Source organism: Triturus cristatus, chromosome 7 (genome assembly GCF_964204655.1).
Source record: "Triturus cristatus chromosome 7, aTriCri1.1, whole genome shotgun sequence".
NCBI lineage: Eukaryota > Metazoa > Chordata > Amphibia > Caudata > Salamandridae > Triturus > Triturus cristatus.
This window is the reverse complement of record NC_140590.1, coordinates 567,885,610-567,905,702: the sequence shown is the minus strand read 5'-3', so window position 1 is coordinate 567,905,702 and position 20,093 is coordinate 567,885,610. Positions and strand designations below refer to the sequence as shown.

Genomic DNA, 20,093 nt, shown 5'->3' with positions numbered 1-20,093 from the left:
GCTGGTGAACCATCAAAAAGACCCCACAGAACTTCTTAAAAGGAAATGGGAGGCAGACATAGGAGACATGGACGAGCACGAATGGCAGGAGGCGACGGCGTCCCCGCGGGAGGTGGCAATCCCATCCAAACTAGAATTGGTGCAGCTTAAAATACTGCACCGGATATACTACACTAGATCCACACTTCATAAAATAGGGAGGGCGGATGATCCGCTTTGCCTGCGGGGATGCGGCCTCCAGGGTACCTTTTATCATACTATATGGGACTGCCCTGACATCACTAGATATTGGAGGGAGGTTATGGCAACGGTCTCCCGGGTTACCGGTCATGATGTTTCCCCGGAGCCTCGGATGTGTTTATTGAATGTATGGGATGCTACCGACCTCAACCACGCCGAACAAACCTGGGTGACCATAGGACTAGTATTGGCAAAGAGGAATATTGCACGACACTGGGGGGCGCAATCAACCCCCTCACACGTGTGGTGGTATCGTGACTTAGATGGCGCCATGGTTGCGGAAAAGGTGGTATGTGGTAATAGGGGTTGCCCCCGGAGATGGCAGCGGATTTGGGGAAAATGGAACACCTTCAGGGGTCGTATATGCGAACCCCCGCTGTCGGGCTCAGAGTCCGACCTAAGCGAATAACAAAGGGGCAACACTTAATTGTTAAAGAGGACAAGATCCATGAATGGGAATACCTTCATGAGGCTACCTGTGCTGTATGTAAGATGACGTATGGCTACTAAAGAGTACAATTACGAATGTTACAATTTAACCGATATGATTACAAAACGTGTCTTGAAAATGAAACCTGTATGACAAACGGTGCGAGATTAATGTTAATAAAAATTGTTTTATATAAATAGTGCAGAATGCACAGTGAAACAGGGACCCAAACATCTGATGGGCTCACTGCACCCCAATAACAGATGTTTCCGTGCTTGCATTAGAGCTCATGGCGTCCATGCTACACCATCGACTTGACACATTTCACATTTGTTAAACAGTGCAGGGAGGCCCCCACGGCCTTCTTTCGCTAGCGCAGTCAAGAAAAAAACTAAACAGAACTCCATAGCATCCAGTCCTTGACACTTTAGTAATTCCATGACATTTATGGAGTTAATTTGTGATACTGAATCACCTTCATGCTCACCTATTTTAAAAATGCGGAAGTGGCCTTCTGTTGACTACACCTTTTGCTTAAATTGAATCATTTGTTCAATCAGTTTACCTCAGAAAGGGTGCTTAATATCTGATGCTCTGCACTTGGATGGCAACGTGCTGGCTGACCTTTCACAATTCACTTTCAGTCCTTTAAGGGCAAGGCTGTTCGTGGAGAATGGGACAAACCAGTAGTTCATCTCATGCAGCCCCCAGTTGCAGCCTGCAACTTCAATGACCCGATACATGCAAATCAATCTATACTAGAACCAAAAAATAGCAAGATTACACCAATATAACCTTCAATGCTAGACATCGGAAAGATGTGATGAATACATTGTAAGACTAGATGCACACATCATAGCATAATGAGGTGTTCGGGAGCAGGGGCTGGTGGTACACGCATAAGAAAAATGCTGAGATGTGCTAGAAGATGCAGGCGTATCACAATTTGCTCATGCATGCCATAGAGGTGCTGGGGAATACAGTGAAGGATGTTGATGGAAATGGCACAAAGTGAGGGGCGGAAGAAAACTGACATGCATTCCATTTGTGAAGGGAGAATGGCATATAAAAAGGGGCACAGTGGATCTGACATACAGGGTGGGGGTTACTGGGATAAACCTTATGGTGATGGCAATGAGTGCAATTTTGGTTTCTCTAACATTGGGTTTGGCTCGTTTTACAGCTCTGCAGACTTCTGGCATTGGATAGACTCTGTTTTACTTCCCCGTCTTCACGGGGACACCAGGCTCAATCTAGTAGGGACTCCACGCCTCCGACAAGTATGCACAGCTCCAGACATGGCTTCTGGTAAGGTTGCAGACTAATCTGAGCAGGAATGACATGTCACTTGCAATCCAGTACCACTCTCCACCTTCTTTACCACCTGATCTCTACACCCCGACCCATAACCATACTGTATTTTCCTCTATTGCAATCATCCATTCCCCTCCCCACTCACACTCCATCACATCCTCCAGCGCCTCCATCATGATCCTCCCTTCTCTTCTTTCCCCGTTACCATCTGTCTCTAACCCCGTACTCCACTTGCCCCACTCCCTATTTTAGTCTGCCTTCCATCACAATCCCGTATCCATTAAATCACCCATTTCTATTCCTCACCATAATCCTCCTCTATCTCAATCAAAATCCTTTAACCTTTACACCCTACTTTACATCCTCTATCAGCATTCTGTAGTCTCGCGCCATTCCAAACCCATTTCATTCATTCCTTCACTCCTACACCCAGTTTCCCCCTGTCCTTCTCATCACCCCCTATTCCATCCCATCACTTTCTGTTCCATTCTTTCCTCTCCCATCCTCCATCTCATCAAATCATATTCCTACTCCTTCATCCGATCACCTAGCACTCCTTCCATCTCATGAGCTCCACTTGCCTGCATCCCATTATTCCTCCTTCACCCAGTCCATCTCTGCCCTGTTCACCCCATTATCTCTTTCTCCATATTATCACCCCATCCAAACTATAAGTCAAGTTATTTTATCACCTGCCATCCCATCATATACATTTAAGCTATTTCTCATCCCATTAGCCCGTCCATGCTATCCCTCTCATTCATCTGCTCCCTCCATCTCACTACCATGAGCATCCGAAGAAGTTTAAATCCCACACATGCTCATTTCCTTAAACCTCCTTTTCTCCATCAATTCCTAACTACCTTTAATTTCATCCTCTCAACGGAATTGAAATAACACATCACCTCCTTCTATCTCATCGCTTTAACCTCCTCAGCATGTTTCCACCCCATCACATTATCTCAACTTCAATCACATAAACCTCCAGCCATCTATCTCCATTCATCATTCTCTCCTCCACCACATGACTCTATCGCATTAACTTTTCCACCTTTTCCACACACACTCATGCATATCCTCTCCACTGCCCATTTCACCAGTTCACTGTTCTTCCCATTACCTTCCAAAGTCTTATTTTAACCTCTGCCATAATTTCAGCATGCTGTTTTTTCTGTGATTTTTAAGTCTTCCACCTCTTAGTTTATCCCCTTCCTTTCCTTATCAGCCAGGATTTATGCTCAAACTTATTAACAGCCGACTATCCCTTAATGCGTGCCTCTTCCATTCCTATTATTAAAACTCCTTGACTTAACTTATGCTCTCACTGTTTACTAGAAATTGCTCAAACACAGTTCAAATAGCCCATCTAGGATCTCTTTCCCACTCTAGTGCCAGCTGCCATCCCCTATTTGATTCCCTTCTTAGAGATTAGCCCTGCATCTGCTAGATTAGGCCTCCTCTGAGATGTCAGCCCTGCATGCAGTGCAGTATGTCACAGCCTCTTAATTTGTCTGTCCTATCACTCGAGGTCTATGGATGCCACATCTTATGTAAGTCCTCCACCCACTAACTCACATAACTTATATACATTCTTTGCTGTCAGGCGCTGGGGCATGCCCTGCTCTTATCTCAGCCCCCTAACCCCTAGGTTATGGACGTCTCTGATGTCAGAGTGCTGTGCCATAGTGCATGTTGCTCTTTGATAGCAGCCCACCATCCTATCGTTTATGTATTTTCCTTCATATACGTCCTCCCCCTTTTGATATATGCTGCTCTCTGATTTCTCGCTCATTTATCGCCGCTTTATTCCATTCTCTGTAATCGAGCCTCCATCGCCAGGTTTATGTATGTCACTGCCTGATTGCTTTCCGTTCTTCCTGTAGTTCGTGCTTTTCCTGCTGTTACATCGGTCCTCTATCCTAGCTCCATTGACTGGAACAGAACCAATTTTCAATCATCAGAAGCCTTCCATACTGGATTGATCGAAGATCCATGCTCCAGTGCCATCCCTCCAAACTCATCAAATGATCCTATCAGGTAATAATATCTGTGATTGCTTCCATGGTAGAGAGCATCAGTGTTTGATAATATTCTGTGGTGGTGTTATTGCGCTCAGCTTTCCGATACCAGTATATCCTTCAACCCCCTGGAAATTGGATAGCATAGATACCATATGACTTGCACTCCTGTAACCAGGTTGCCAGATGAGGCCATTTAAATAATCTAGCACAGCTGAGGTCTGCATGCTGTAGAGTCACTTTTCGGAGTTGGTAAGCATTAGTTCTTCAATACTGGGGGTGAGAGGAAAGAACAAAAAGCTCTTACTTTCTCTGGTAGAACCTTGAAAGTTGGAATACCGGCCACACTAGGGCGTTTTCATCTGTCCCCCTATGCTCTTTTCTTAGGAACATCTCTCCACTATCATTTTGATATTTTAATGCTTGTATGTATTTTACTTATTAATTTTTGTAGTGCTCACTTTCACGCTTGGAGTGTCAATGTGATGCAGATTTAGCAAAACAAGAAACTGAGGTCTCAGTGATGCACATAACATGAATCCAACAGGACAAATAGAACTCTGAGGGGCATATTCTCAAGAACGTGTGATAACCATCGCAAATTTAGCTTAACGCAACTCTCCACATTGCAGTCTATCGCGGGAAAACAACTCTGTGTTAACGTGGTATTCTCAACAAGGCGGTATCATGCGATAGTCCCACGATAACGCGTCAAATGACCGTGTTAAAATTAACGCTACGCAGAAAAAACGCGAAACACAAGCACGAAAATAGTAGCGATGAGGCCAATCGCGATACAAAAATCAGCGACAACCAGCACTAGGCCTGCAATTCCCACGCGTCATGCGGGAAAATGCACCATAAAAGCAGAGTAAAAAACAGTGAGATGACAATGTACGAGCACACCCCCACATCCGTGACGCAGAACAAATGACCATTGTCCCGCATCAAATAGTCATCTCCTAACAGTCACAATGTACATTGACATGCAGTCCGCATGTAAACTGCGCCAATGCTGAAACATGCATGGAACACACTGTGAAACAGCATCTCCCCTTCACATTGCAGAGGGACAAGCAACCCCTCCTGCACACAGACGTGTCATGACCATGATCAACCAATTATGAAAGCGTGGACGAATGTAGGGGCAGTGACTCCCACTTACATACAATTTTGCCCATGTTGTGGGACTTGAGTCACAGGGCGCATCCCTGCATCATGGTGGTACATATCTGACCCCAATAGGAGCCCTGTTGTCACCTGTAGGTCACAAATAGCAACAAAAATTGAATGATTTTGGACACATGTCCAGAGTGGGATTCCCTACTAACTGTGACACACAGAACTGGCATCTCGAATACGTGATACCCTAAACAACCTCTCTGCACAGAGGTGACACACCCACCATCCATGAACAAATCATATAATTGTCAGCACTACATGTCGCACTCACACTTGTCTGAGTGATGTGCCTGTACAGATGAGTGACATGCACTCAGGGAATGTGTTATTGGAATGCATTTATTTGCACATGCTGTGCCTGTGGTCATTTTGTACTGTCCCATGATTGCTAAGGACTGTCACAATGTGGCGTGCTCATGTGAAGAAATTGTCAATGATGATGTTCCTATGGGCTATTCCTGCTGTGGCTGCAGTTGGGTGTTGTCCACTTGCCTCATCTTCATCATCATCGTCCGGTGCATCTGGCACTTGTATCCATGGGGCATTGCTGCATACACATATGTTGTGCAACACACAACATGCAACGATCATCTTGCACACGATGTCTGGTCTGTACAGGAGCCTTCCACCTGTGACGTCCAGGCACCTGAAACGTGACTTCAACATGCCGAATGTGCATTCCACGATGCCCCTGGTGTGTTTGTGGGCCGCATTGTACTGCCTCTGGGCCTGTGTGCTCGGGGCTCAGAGGGGTGTCATCATAAAAGCGCAGAGTGCATATCCTTGGCCACCTGTGACAGTGCAGAGAGACATGAGTCAATAGTTGGTTCTGCATGATGTGTTGGCAGGCTCACTGGTTCATTGGTGTGTGATTTGTGTGACTTTGTGATTCCTGACCATGTACTGCTTGTTGCAAATGAGCGGCATCAATGTGTATCATGTAGCCTCACTGCTGCTCCTCCCTCCCCCCTAGCCTATTCACTAGTGTGCGCAGCGCGATTGCATCACTTGCACCCCTACGGCACACCATTGTCATGCCTGTCTGCGCATGTCCACAAGCCTGACAACGACACAGTGATGTGGTGCACTGAAGGTGGGCGGCCACGTGTGTGTAGGCCTATGGTAAGGACAGGGCGGACAAAGATGTAGAGTTCATGCCTGGCTGAACTCGCCATGTGGTTGAGGGTAGACCTTTGGCTTATGCTGCAGGAATAGCGACATACACAACAGTTGGCATGTCTGATCCCTGACCCCAAGCGGGCTTACGCACCCTCATGTACCCCTCGGCCAAGCCCACACTCCAGGGGTATGCTACATAGCAACATTGTATGTTGCAATACAGGTGGCGCCGACACTACACCAGAGACACACGCATTAGTAACTTCCTTGGCAAGGCCTAAACTCAACCACGCCCAGAGCCACGTTTTGAATGACCACACCCCTACGCCGTACTGTCGTACGCCGGTCCACTCCTTGACTCTCACAGGGGGGTCCGACACAGCTACATGTCCCAGGTCTACCCCACTGCCTGAGGTGACAAGGTTGCGCCCACTGTACAGAGCACAATGTAATGTGGTATAGCCCGGGGCCCTCATGCATACATAATGACCACACGGTCACACTGAGATAATTTGTGGAACTGGCTACGGGTACGTGCATCCGGCACCTATTGCCAGGGTCACACGTCCAGTGACGGCTGTGCTGGATGGGTGTTGGGTACTGTAAGCCACCCCTCAGGGGTTGGTTGGTGTTGGCAACAACTACAACAGTGATCAGACAATCAGAAGTTCAAAGTACAAACAGCAAGGGTCCATGACTTGAGCTGCACAGAGTTAGTGGCCCCGGATGCACTGCGGCCGGCACAGGCACACTGCCACGGGACGGTGACTTGCGATTCACTGAGGAAGGACCACAAGAGCTGAGTGGGTCCTCGATGATGTCCAAGGAGAATGTCGGGGAGTGTTACGGGGGATAGTGGAAGGTGCCCATCCAGGGCATGATGCAGAGGGCAGAAGCAAGCAGAAATAGGCAATATGGAGGAGTTGAATGCTAGTCTCCTTTTTCCCACCATGTCAGTATCAGCTCCATGATGATGAAGACAACCCCCAGGCCATAGACTCAGATGCCACCAAAGTTCAACCAGAGAGTGTAGCTGACTCCTGTGGCACAAAGTCAGTGGCACCAGAGCTGGAAGGGGATGCAGTCTGTGATGAGGCCTGTACGATGATATCAACTCTGTCATAAATAAATCAAGGCTCTGTTCCAAATGTGTGACCTACAGGACCGCAGTCTGGGCCGGAGACAGTGGTCAGCATGGGCCCACAGCCCCGTGTTGTTGGCTTGAGATGCACAGAGTTAGTAGCACCAGAGGAGTTATTGGTAGTGTTCGATCACCTCCGTAACGAGGATCCTTTTTACCTCCGGACTGAACCACGTCTTCCTCTTACTCCTCTCCTTGCGTACAATGATACAGGAATCAAGACTCAGTTCCAAATGTGTGACCTACTCCACCGCAGTGTAGGCCGGAGGCAGCGGTCAGCAAGGGCCCACAGACATGTGCGGTCGGAATGCTATCCACAAAGTTGGTGGCACCACATCGAAGGGAGTATAGTGACATAAACTCAGCCATAAAATATGTACTCTGCCATTGTGTAATCAAGACTCAGTTACAATTGTGTGACCTACTTGTCCGCTTTGTATGCCGGTGAAGTACGTCAACGAGAAAGGAGTACTGCGGGCCTGTGTTTCGGAGGTCGTGATGGTCTGAGGAGGCTCCCAAAGTCGCGGGCCTCGGGCTTGGAGCTTGCACCGGCACCTGGTGGGCCCACTTGGAGACACGCTGGTGTCGGCAGGTGAGTAGTGAGGCCTGGATGGCCAGGGGCGGGCAAGACGAGGTCTGAGAACCAGTGGCCTGGGGTGCAGCAGGCGCACAGGATCGCAGGCAACACCGCTCACGGCGTCAACCTCGTGGTGGGGTGAGAGGCGCCACCCTGGCAGACACGTTGGCCATTCCAGAAGAGAACCAAGCCCAGGGCTACGTGCTTTTTATTCACACCCCTGCACTTGCCTGGGGTACGCCGGGCCAGCCCGCTCGGCACACGCTTACAGGGGGGACGTAACAAGCTTCATTTCCGAGATCTTCCCCACTGGCTGGGGTGACATGGTTGCGTCCACTGTCTACAACACTACCACCACCAGCAGTATATGTCGACATGGATATGTCTGTGGTCTGCATACGGCAGTCTGTCCAGCACATCCACGCCAAACTTGGCATTGTGTGCATTCTCATTCATGGGTCACTTGCCTCCTTCGCACATGCCTGGTTCCCACCTCTCTCCACATTCTGCTATTGTGTGGCTGAGGTGCCATGCCTTTTATGGCTCATGTACATGGCTAGCCCAGGTTACCGCAGTACATTCTGCTGTCGTTTATGGTGGGTGAGCATGTTGTTTGGCATGTTGTATGTGAGTTTGCAACGTGTGCATTCCCAGAGTTGTAAGTTGCATGATTGTGGAGTTGAGGTGTGTGGTGTGTTTATTTGGTACTTATCAACGAGCACTGCATTTTCTTAGGTGCCATCCTGGAAGCGCCGGTTGATGATGGACTGTCGGAAGATGTATGAGTCATGCACACTGCCTGGGTAGCTGGCGACGACATTGGTGAAGAGTCCCCGGTGGGCCACTGTTACCTGCCCATTGATGGAATGGGTGTGCTTTCTGTTGCAGTAATTGTGTGCAGTGTCGGCAGGGGGAACAGTAGGACATGTGTGCAGTCAATTGCCCCAACACGTGCGAAAATCCAGCTATAGCGTGGAAGCCTTGCTTGGTCTCAAGCTGTGCCCTCGCAGTGTGTGGGAAGTATAGGTACTGGGATTCCAAGCTGATGATGGCATCCAGGACAGGTGTGAGGAACTTGGATAGAGCTGGCTGTGAGACTCCTCCGACTTTGACGGTTGTTGGTTGGAATGTCCCAGAGGCCAACAGGTGCAGCACAGCCAGCAGCTTTGTCTGAGGTGGGATGTTGGTTGTCCGCTGTGTTGGTACCGTCAGCCTATGGGCTATGATGTTCAGGATGCGGAGGATGGTTGTCCTTTTGAGTCTGTAGTGGGCAATGACATTCTCTGGTGTTAAGTCTGTAAGGCTGGTGCATTTCCTGAAGGTCTACTGTCTTTGTCTGCGCAGCCTCTGTGGTGGTCCAGGAGGGATAGCGGGGGTGCAGGGAGGGGTCTGGGGGCAGGGAGGGGGGGGGGTCCTGGGGGTGGTTGCGGTGGGTTTTGTGGCCCTGCTGGGGCTCTGAGCTGCAAGATGAGTAGCTCCATGGCATCTGTTGTTCTTCAGGTATGGCTGTGGGCTGGGCTCCCTTTTCTGGTGCAGGTTGTCGTCCGACTTTGCACCAGGTGAGAGCAGGTGTTAATTTCCTGCTGCTAACGCTCCTTATCGCCTGTTTCGTGGTCTTATCGCCGATCTGGCTGGTCGTTGAGAATGTTGCGGTGTGGTGTTGTCGCGGCTTTTTGCTCAGGAACGCCTACTCTGCATCTCATTAGCGATAGTTGCCTGGCTCGTCTGTGGCGATGTGTTTTTGCGGCTGCTATTGCAGGTAAACTGGTGATATGGGCTGTTTGCACCAGCTTGTGAATGGGGGGATGACTTTATCGTGACTTTGGCTGTGATAAAGTGCTGATAACTCGGCGATAGATCCTTGAGAATATACCCCAGAGTTTTTGGTGCATGCTGATGAACAGCAAGAGTAGGCCGTCTGGGGTATAGAGGACAGAACCTGTCGCTCGAACCGTGAGCCCCATGCTCCGGAGTCTGCTGCTCTGGCCGCTGCTCTACACCTCTCTCAAGGTTAAGGCAAACAGCTGGATTGGTTGCACCAGGGCTTCTGATGATCACATTAGGTGTTCCTCCATGTCCTCCAAGGTGGGTATGTTTTGGGCTTCTCTCCGTTCTTTACCTGTTGGATTTCCTGCAGGCATCCCTCTCTCGTGTGGTGCTGATAACAGTTCTTCACAGCAGTTTTATGTAATGTACTGACAATTCAGGCACACTGTCACTTGTTTCCTTGGACAGATTTTGGTTCTTTGGGCATCTGAACATTTATGGCAGTAACGAAGGGTCCTGGCAAGAACTCGGTACCAGTCTGTCCGAAGCACAGATGACTCTGCGCGCGCTGCAGGACATTAACTGGATCAGCAAAAGGTACTGTGCATGACTACAGCAGGCTGTACAATGTGATTATGCAGTGTTTCTTAAATCAAGCTATTTTAAAATATTTGACTTTGCAACTATCTGTCACAAAATAAGTTCTATATTGGAGTAATTTTGTTAAGAACTGTCACAGATAACTCTTTACAGTGGCAAAAACATGAATGTTGACATATGGTACATCTGGGGCAGTGAATAGTGACTTAGGCCCTCATTACGATGGCAGTCGGATGGGCGTTCGACCGCCATCATTTCGGGCTTTGGACTGTCCAACAAGGAGTCAAACAGCCCAATTATGATATCACCGCTGCGCAGGCGGTCATAAACATGCCATTTTGAATTGCGGCTTGTGTTGACCACAAACTGCAGTAGAAAATGGCATGTTTTAAACATCCATGCACCCTGTGCCAACATGTGCTGGGAAGTAGGTTTGTAGTCTGACACCATTTTTATTCACTTTGTTATTGATGTCCTATGAAACTAGCTGCTGTCATCCCCTTTGAATATACTGTCACAGTCGTCTGGGAGACAATTGGTGTGTCTTGTTCATAAAATAACTTTTGATTATGGTGTTTTGAAACGAATACAGTAGTCCTTGGTGAGGCAGAGAACTCCTGGGGCAGATCTTTTTCCTAGTTCTAAGATATTCATTGAAGCATGGTGCGGAGGGGTGAATCCTCCTTAGAAGGCGGGAGGTCATAGGGAAGCGGCGTCAATGTTGGACCTAAGCCATGATTCAAGCAAGGGAGCATCAGAATCAGGATTTTCAAGTAGTGCCAGGCTGGAGCATTCAAGAGCTTCCGCCAGTGCTGGGACGGATATTTTGTGTAAGGCTCTGCAACTATATTCTGTCCTTGACGTTTTTGGTAGAGAAACCTTGCTAAAATTTGGAATTTTAAAATTGATAAGAAAATGATCTGACCAGGTGATGGGAGATGGCAGAGTTACCCCCAGTACCATGTTACAGAAGATCTGGTCATGAATGTGACCCTTGTTGTGTGTGGGAGAGAAGATAAGTGGGATCAAATTGCAGGCCCGCATCACAAAGTTCTTGTCTTTATCAGAACTGATTGCCCTGATGCTTGAAGAGAAGGTCTTGAGGGCTCCTCAGTGAACCAGGGGAGGGTCCAGTTACAGCCTAGGCAGTAAAAATTATCCCATTTGTCTACTTCAGCAACTGAACATTGACATGAAAAAGGCGCTTTTAATTTGAGCAAATCATCGCTCTCATACTGTAACTTAAGGGAAAGAGGAAGCATGGCCGGCGCCAGCCACCTCCGGGACGCTGGCGGGCGCAGACGGGCTTGCCTTAGGCACGGCGCGCATCCGCTCTGTCATGAGTTTTATAGGTGGTAGGCCACCAGAAGACTAGACTGCGCACTTTTCCCGGAAGGGGGAACCAGGCGAAGTGACGCCTAGGTCTTAATCCTGCCCTCCGCATAAATGGCAATGCAGCCGCCGCAGAACGGGGCAAGCCAGGCAACAGAACAAACGTAAGTGCCAGAGAATTGAGAGCAAATTTAATGACAAAATTAAAACAAAGAGTGAGTGTCCATCAATAATTTTTAAAAGTTGACAAGTTAAAAAGACTCAGTAGCGTAAAAGCCCCCCCTAATGAGTAGGACGGCAACAGCAGACCCTGCCACGGTCCCCGATTGCCATATATGCGAATACTTGGGCCCAAATCAGTCTGTCCCAAACCCATTCTTCTAAAATAATTAATACAAAGGATTAAAACCGGGTTGAGTAACAGCACCCATGTTGTTTAACCCTTATACTGCTGATCCAGGGCTGGCACTATCCAAAGTGAATGTGTTTCCACCAAAAATTGGGACATTAAAACTATTGATTATACAATACATCGAAGACCTCGTCATCCTGGGCCACACCCTCAATAGGATGCAGAGGGCTTTAAGCATACAGTTTTCTTACAACACTTAGAACTGCCTAACAGCCAATGCCGCAAAAGCTACGGCCGTGATCTCCAAACCTTCCACAGGGATAGAACCTGGGGCCGCTCAATATAATAACAACTATCTGGACATATGGCTGCCCGACTCAAGTAACGCATTCTTACAGTCCAGGGCAATAGAATAAAAGGCAGAAAAAACAACATTTGCACTGGCAAAACTTCATCAAAACCTGCACAACCCTGCTACAGAAGGAATTCGTATAGTAATCGAGGCTAAACTCCTACCGGCTATAAATTATGGGCACCTTGGCTTTCCCGGGAGGCTATCGAATATCCATGAGCAGCTTACAAGAAAATTGTTGGCTTGCCAAAACGCGCACTGCGCATCTAATTGTGTTTGGAGTTTGGGCTGTTACGCCAGGAAATTGAGTGCAAATTGGCTATTCAATTGTAAAATATCACCATCAGGTTGCCTCTGCAAAAGAAGGTACAATGAAGCGTGCATTGCAGGCCATCTTTGAAGAAGGATTAAATCCCTGGCCAAATTACCCACAGAGCGCTCTTAATACTTGAACTTGAATTTCTGGCTCATAAAACATACTGCGGTAACACACCATCAGCTAAAGCGCATTTTAAAAACTCAAGGTAGGCAATTGTCCTAAGCGTTCGACTTGCAAGAAGTAATGCACACTTTTGGGGCCCCCAGGTTTGCTTCATTTGTACGAGGCAGCAGCTGATCAGCCATATTTGAAGGCCCCATTGGACAGGCCAGCTCTGAAAAAAATGCTCTTCATGATACTCCTGGTACTACCGCTATGGAAATTCAGAGCGCATTGGCAATTAAAAAAGTGTGTGGCAGCATTGGGGTCTGTGAACTTATGTTACTGAATCGATAAGTCACCTATTTTGCTGTTGTCCTGCGCTGATAACAGACGCTCTTTGCTGACGCCTTTATTCATGAAGCCTGGGATAAGAACTTGCAGGGAGCTGTTACGTACATGTGTGATTGTTATAATCTTAAAATGTATTCCTTTATATTTACCACCTTTGTTTCCCCGGTTCCGCTTTCCCTCACACCTTCCTTTGGTACCTTCTGCCACCCGTCTTCCAAGACATTTTGATACAATTTGAAGTGCAGCCTCCTGCTGCTATAACTTTCTCACACGGACCTCCTGTGAATTGACTCATCATATGAAGTTCCTTGGTGGTGTGTGCACACGATGACACACACACCTGCTCCGTAGCCACTGCCTGTGGTATCATTTTCATCCTTTCTGCTGTGATACCAGCAGATTGTTCACCATTCTGTTGTTGTGCGGAGCTGTTCATGGATTCACACACTCTTGTCCTCTTTCACCTTACAGATTTGTCAGTGTGCACTTTCACAGTGACTCACACACTGCACAGTTTACGTCAATTCATTACAGTGTAGAGCTTTTCAGTGATTCGCACACTTACTTTCTTCCACATTCGATGGCAGTGATTGTGTGCACTTACTCAGTGACACACACTGTACACTGTTTCACTCTTCTCACATTGCAAATATTTCAGTGATTCGCACACTTACTTCCTCTACAGCTGCATCTTTTTCAATGTGCATATATTCATTGGCACACATACTGTACAATCTTTGTTACTCCAGATTTTATGAGTCCATTATCAGTTACATTGTATCGCAATTTTAGGAGTGCATAGTGTGTATACTTTCCACTAGGGTGTAATTATTCTATTGCTTGGTTTATCCTTCTCACCATGGCAGCGGCAAGCATGCTACAACCTACACCATTTTTTAATGACTTGGGGGAACCTGTAATATCTTGGAAGGAGTGGATACAGATATTTGATTCCTACCTCATTGCGATCGGGGTGGAAAAGTTTAGTTCTAATAGAAAACAACATATTTTGTTACATAACTTGGGCACACATGGCAGAAGGGTGTTTGGCCAACCATCCTAACTGCCAAGCCAGGTCGGCCATTTGTAGAAAATGTAATAAAAAGGGTCATCTAGCAAGAGTTTATAGAAACACTTTTAGAACTAGTGATGAAAGTAATACTGATGGCATAGATGGCAGACCTCAATCTGTAAAAAAAAATCATATTTCAAGTCAATGACTTCAATGCTAGTATTCACATCAAATACCCGAAAGCAACATTTTCCTAAACGGTAAAGTGGTCAAAATGTTGCCGACTCTTGCTCCCCTTTTACATTAATTAACTTATCTGATTACAAATCCATATCTAACAATATCAAGGAGGAACTAGTTGCAGCTGACATTTCTCCTAGTGGGTACACCAAGGACCCCATTCCTCTCAAAGGAATGATCAAAACCCTTAAAGCATTCAAGTATCAAATACCGTTCCACTGTAGGAAAGGTATAAGTGGTAGAAGAGGGCGCCAACCTCCTTGGATGGCAACATCAAAAGGAATTAGGAATAAAACTAGACCCCAACGATCCAGAACAAGTTTTTAGCACAAATGAATTGTCTATTACTGGAGAAGCCATATGCGATGAATTCCCCGAGATTTTCACAGAAAATGTAGGTTTGCTCAAGGATTTCCAACATAAAACCAAGATCAAACCCAATGATACCTGTTGTACACAAAACGAGACCTATACCACATCTCATGTGGGATACTTTACAAAAAGAACTTACGAGGTTGGAGAGTTTAGGTATTATACAAGCCATTGATTGCTCTGATTGGATTGCCCCTATTGTCATTGAGAGGAAAGCCCAAGGTAATGACATCAGATTATGTGTGGACCTAAGTGACCTCAATAATAACATCTGGGTTGAAAGACACCCTTTACCACGCATCCACGAAATGCTAAGCACAAAGGGTGAAGCTACATGCTTCAGCGTACTAGATCTCTCCATTCCATCCAGAATCACGGTGGTTAACAGCATTTAATACACCTAGGGGCACATTCATGTTCCGCAGGATGCCTTTTGGACTGGCATCCGCGGCTGCGGTTTTCAAAAAAATCATGCAGAAAGTTTTAGAGGGTATACCTAAAACCTTGTGTTTCCAAGAGGATGTACTAATCTATGGGGCCACTGTGGAAGAACACAATCATTTATTAAGAAGGGTCTTTACAAAATTAAAAAATGCATTATTTTAGGGTGTCACTGAGACGGCGAATGTCTTCTGGGTAGGAGACTTCCAGGTAGAGCTGGATCTCATCTGCGTAAAGGTGGTAGGTGATGTTGGCTTGATTGATTATGGTAGTGAGGGGCTCCATGTAGATATTGAAGAGAGTAGGTGAGAGGACTGAGCCCTGAGGGACACCGATGGTTATGGTGGAGGTATCGGAGATTACATTGTTTATTTTAATTTGTTGGGAACGGTTGTGAACCATTTCAGCACCACGCCGTCTGCTCCGGTCCGTTGTTTTAGTGTGTTGAGAAGAAGTTTGTGGTCTACCGTGTCGAAGGCTGTGGATAGGTCTAGGAGGGTGAGTAGGCAGCATCGACCGGCATCCATACATTTGTGGATGTCGTCTACTATATTTAGTAAAGCTGTCTCTGTGCTGCAGCCCTTTCTGAAGCCTGATTGGTGAGAATCCAAGAGATTGTTTATGTCGATGTGCTGGTTGAGTTGGAGAAGGACACATTTCTCGAGGATTTTGGCCAGGAAAGGCAGGTTTGAGATTGGCTTGAAGTTGTTAAGGTCCTCGGGGTCACCAGTACCACCACCACCACCAGCAGTACCACCAGCAGTACCACCACCACCAGTACCAGCACCACCACCACCAGTATCACCACCACCACCAGAACCACCACCACCAGTTCCACCACCAGTACCACCAGTACCACCGCCAGTACCACCGCCAGTACCACCGCCACCAGTACCGCCAATACCACCACCACCACCAGTACCACCACTACTACCAGTACCACCACCAGTACCACCTCTACCAGTACCACCACTACCAGTACCACCACCACTACCATTACCAGTACCACCACCACCACTACTACCAGTACCACCACTACCAGTACCACCACCACCACCAGTTCCACCACTACTACCAGGACCACCACCAGTACCACCACTACTACCAGGACCACTACCAGTACCACCACCACCACTACCAGTACCACCACCACTACCAGTACCACCACCACCAACACCACTACCACTAATACCAGTACCACCACTACCAGTACCACAACCACCACTACCAGTACCACCACGCCAGTACCACCACCACCACCACTACCGCCAACACCACTATAATCGAAATTATACTTTAAAACAACACACACTGAGATGTTTAAAAAGGCTACTTAAGTGGGTGGAACTTTACTAGGGATTCTAAGTAAATTAAACGTGCCAATTGGGTGAAAGACAATTTTACCATGTTTAAAGGAGAGAGCACAAGCACTTTAGCCCGATTTACTAGAGGTAAAGGGCGCAGAGTCCTAAAATACAGCAAAAACGGATTCAGAAAACAGGAGTGAAGGCAAAATGTTTGCGGGGACCCTGCAGAGAGGGCAAAGTCCAACAGCAATGTTAAACTTTACTAGATTTAGGTCACACTCCTGGAAAGTCTCTCAACTTCAGTGGCTTTAGCTGTATCATATTCAAGGATACGGGCTGGTTTAGGAGTCCTGGGGCCACGAGTGAGGCAATCGAGTGCCTGATAAGAGAATTACAGTTGTTTGCTTAAATAATTCAACTCGGATCTCTCTCCCTTCTATTCCTTCTCTGTCTCTCCAAATATCTCCCTCTGCAGACTATCATGATTCCTGTGCTCTAACTGGCCCTCAGTTACACCCTCACCACAAACTCTTTGACTTCCACTTGCTTTCACCTGTCTCTGTTTGCATTTTCTCTACACTCTTGTGCCCTCTCTCGCTATTGTTGCCCTGGATCTGGCTCAGTTCCCACACTCCCTGCACTGGATCAGGTCTCATCCTCCCCCTCTGTATTGGCCCTGCCTCCCTTTTCCTCCCTGCGCTTCTCCATACCCCTCTACCTCTCACCCTCTCACCCTCTTTACACAATCGCTCGATACTTCTTTTCACTAGAACCCCCCTCACCCGTTTGCTCACCTACCTTCTCTAGCTCCCTCTCACCTAATGCACCCTCATATTCCCTCCATCCCCTCTTCCACTCTATTTGAAGCAATTACTGTGCGTCAAGTGTAAACTGTGACATGACGTGCAACTTTGTTTGACAAAATGTTCGAGTTCTTAAACGGAGAGATGTGTTTACTGTTCCTTTTGCTGACTGCAATTTAGATTTTGCAATTTTAACTAGTGACTCCCTTGCTGAAACATAGGTGAAAAGAGAATGCCACAGTATTCCCGAAGTTTTCGAACATATATAAATAAAATGTGGATGCTTTACAAAGTAAAGTACAAATATCTTAAAATATATATCAGCAGGATGCAAAGTAAAACAAAAGGCACTTACGTCGACGGCCAGCACCCCATTCAGAAAATTGTTACAGCACCACTGCTGATGAATCTACGTCAACTGTACCCATGGTCTCCCTCCACTACTTCCCACCACATTCTCCATCTTCATGTACCCTATCTGCCATGTCCTCTGTCCCTGTTATCTCTACCTATTTCCACTCTCTTTCTCCATGTGCGCTTTTCCTTGAACTCTCTGCCCAGTTCTTTCCGTCCCTACCTCCCCACCCCCACTTTTGTGCCCCCTACAGCATCTGCCCACGGCACTGTCTGCCTCATTGTATCCAATTCCATTTCCCTGGAATGTTCTCCACCTGCAGCATCTAACCCCAGGTATCTCTGCCCTTCCGCCTTGTCCTCTGTCAACTTATACCCTTACCTCCGCACATTCTGCCCCTGCACTGACTGGCCTTGACATGTCTGGCCCATTGGACAGTACTCCTCCATGTACCCTATCTATTCCCACTCGTTGCCCCCTACACCTCTTTGCCCTTTACTTCCGTGCCTCCTTCTCTGTGCCCCTATACTCCCTGCCCATGAACACTCTGAAACTCTGCATTCTCTCCTACTTGCCTCCACCCTGCACGTTTGATGTTGAGTGTTCTTCCTCTTCACAGGAGCAGGGCTGTGTTTGTGGAGTTTACCCAGTACCACCCTGACGTGGACCTGTATGTGGCCATCTCTCTCCTGACAGAGTTCCCATTGTTTGGGCCTGCTGCTCACTCCACCACCATCATTCCCTTCCGCTTGCCGCAGCACAACTCCACTCTGGACCTGCCACTTGCGATGATGGTGAGTTACCAACACGGCAGGGAAGCCAGGGGTCTAAATGATACCACTGGGGGCCGAGCAGGCAACCAGTCAAGGTACTGTTAGATGACAAGAACCTGGGCTGGGCAGCACCAAGCAGGACCAATCATTATTATTAGCCATTCAGGTGATAAAAGAGTCAGAGCAAGGAACGAAGAGATCCCAATCTGAGCTTTTGGAGGCGAGCTAGTAAGGTTGTAGAAAGAACCAGACTATAGAGAGGTCAAAATTCAGCAACAAAGGGGTGCGAGATGGACCATCATAGCAGCTGGAGCCAGACAGCAGAGATCATCAAGAAGTTATTATGACCTTCGAGGCAGCACCAGGGACTTGTGGTTTCCATGCGATAGTTGGTTTGGAGAAGTGGAGTTACTCCCCCGAGCATCATCAGTCAAACATGTCTATCTTTTTTTAATATTTGGAACAAATAAGCTATCTGCATTTAAAATTACCACAAAGCTTTTCACTTTTTGTGCTGAGGGTGAGACGAACAGTGGTTGGAGTAGATGAGGAATAGTGTATTCCTGGTTATGTCTCCCACAATGAGGCTCTCCACTCTGGACCTGGTAAAGCAGATGTAGTTCTTCATCCAGAATCGGATGTGCTTCTGACTAGACACTGAGTAGTATTTCCATCCTTTGCTTGTTGTTTCTACAGCCGGACACTGATGTTTGCGCCCTTACTCCTGCGAGTCAGAGATCGGCTAAGTACCATCCTCTTGTTTTCACTGCGAAGGTTTCTCTGAGATCTTCCAGCCACTGGTCTATCAATATGAACCTCGGCCTGCCAGCCCCACACTTTGTACAAGTCTTTAAGCATCTCATCTTCCATTGATAAGGGTTCTCCCTGCTGCTTCAGTCCCTGGACTACCAACATGAACTATCAATCCCTCGCCCAATCCTACAAACCTCAACAATCTTTAATTTTTTCCTTGTTGGGTTGCAAAATAGCTCCTGCGTCTCTCCATACGAGGTGTATCCTATATAAATCGTAACGCATACATACATACATATATATTTACATACAGTGTCCAAGACCAGTCTCTCGACTTCAAGCCTCCACTTAAGTTAGAGTCTTCAGCAATGTGTACTTATGGCATTGGCCATGACACTTAGGGCCTCATTTACATTATTTTGCCAGAGGACAGCGCTGCAAGCCTTCCTGCTGCGCTGCCCTACAGCGAAAGAAAAGGGCAGGAATGCGCCGTATCTATCAGATACAGCTCATTCCTGTCCTCTTTCCCTGCACTGGCGCTCAATTGGCTGCCATGCGGCAACACAGGCTCACTTGGTGCAAGGGTGTCTGCATTGTAGGGATAATTGTCTTTGTGCAAACACAATGAATGGAGATGATTTCCTCATTCTATGTGTGCTGCAAAATGCAGCACACATAGAAAGAGGAAAAACTAGGAGAACTAATGTTATTTCTTCTCGTTGTGCCTCCCCTATGCCTCCCCTGGGGAGGCGTAGGCTTTAGACGTATTCCCAGAGTTACAGCTTGTTGTAAATCTGGGAATGTGTCAAATGCCATGGGTGTTACATGGGAACACCCACCG

The 20,093-nt window shown here is 47.3% G+C and overlaps 1 protein-coding gene across 1 annotated transcript in view; it reads left to right on the top strand.

The window, feature by feature from the left end:
* Positions 1 to 20,093, top strand: part of LOC146810138 (polycystin-1-like) — a 545,091-nt gene that overhangs the window by 482,369 nt on the left and 42,629 nt on the right. The window contains exons 40-43 of the mRNA XM_085617085.1: positions 1,854 to 1,978; positions 3,868 to 4,021; positions 10,257 to 10,385; positions 18,346 to 18,520. Coding sequence (XP_085473211.1) covers positions 1,854 to 1,978; positions 3,868 to 4,021; positions 10,257 to 10,385; positions 18,346 to 18,520 — 583 coding nt within the window. The remainder of the gene's footprint in view (positions 1 to 1,853; positions 1,979 to 3,867; positions 4,022 to 10,256; positions 10,386 to 18,345; positions 18,521 to 20,093) is intronic.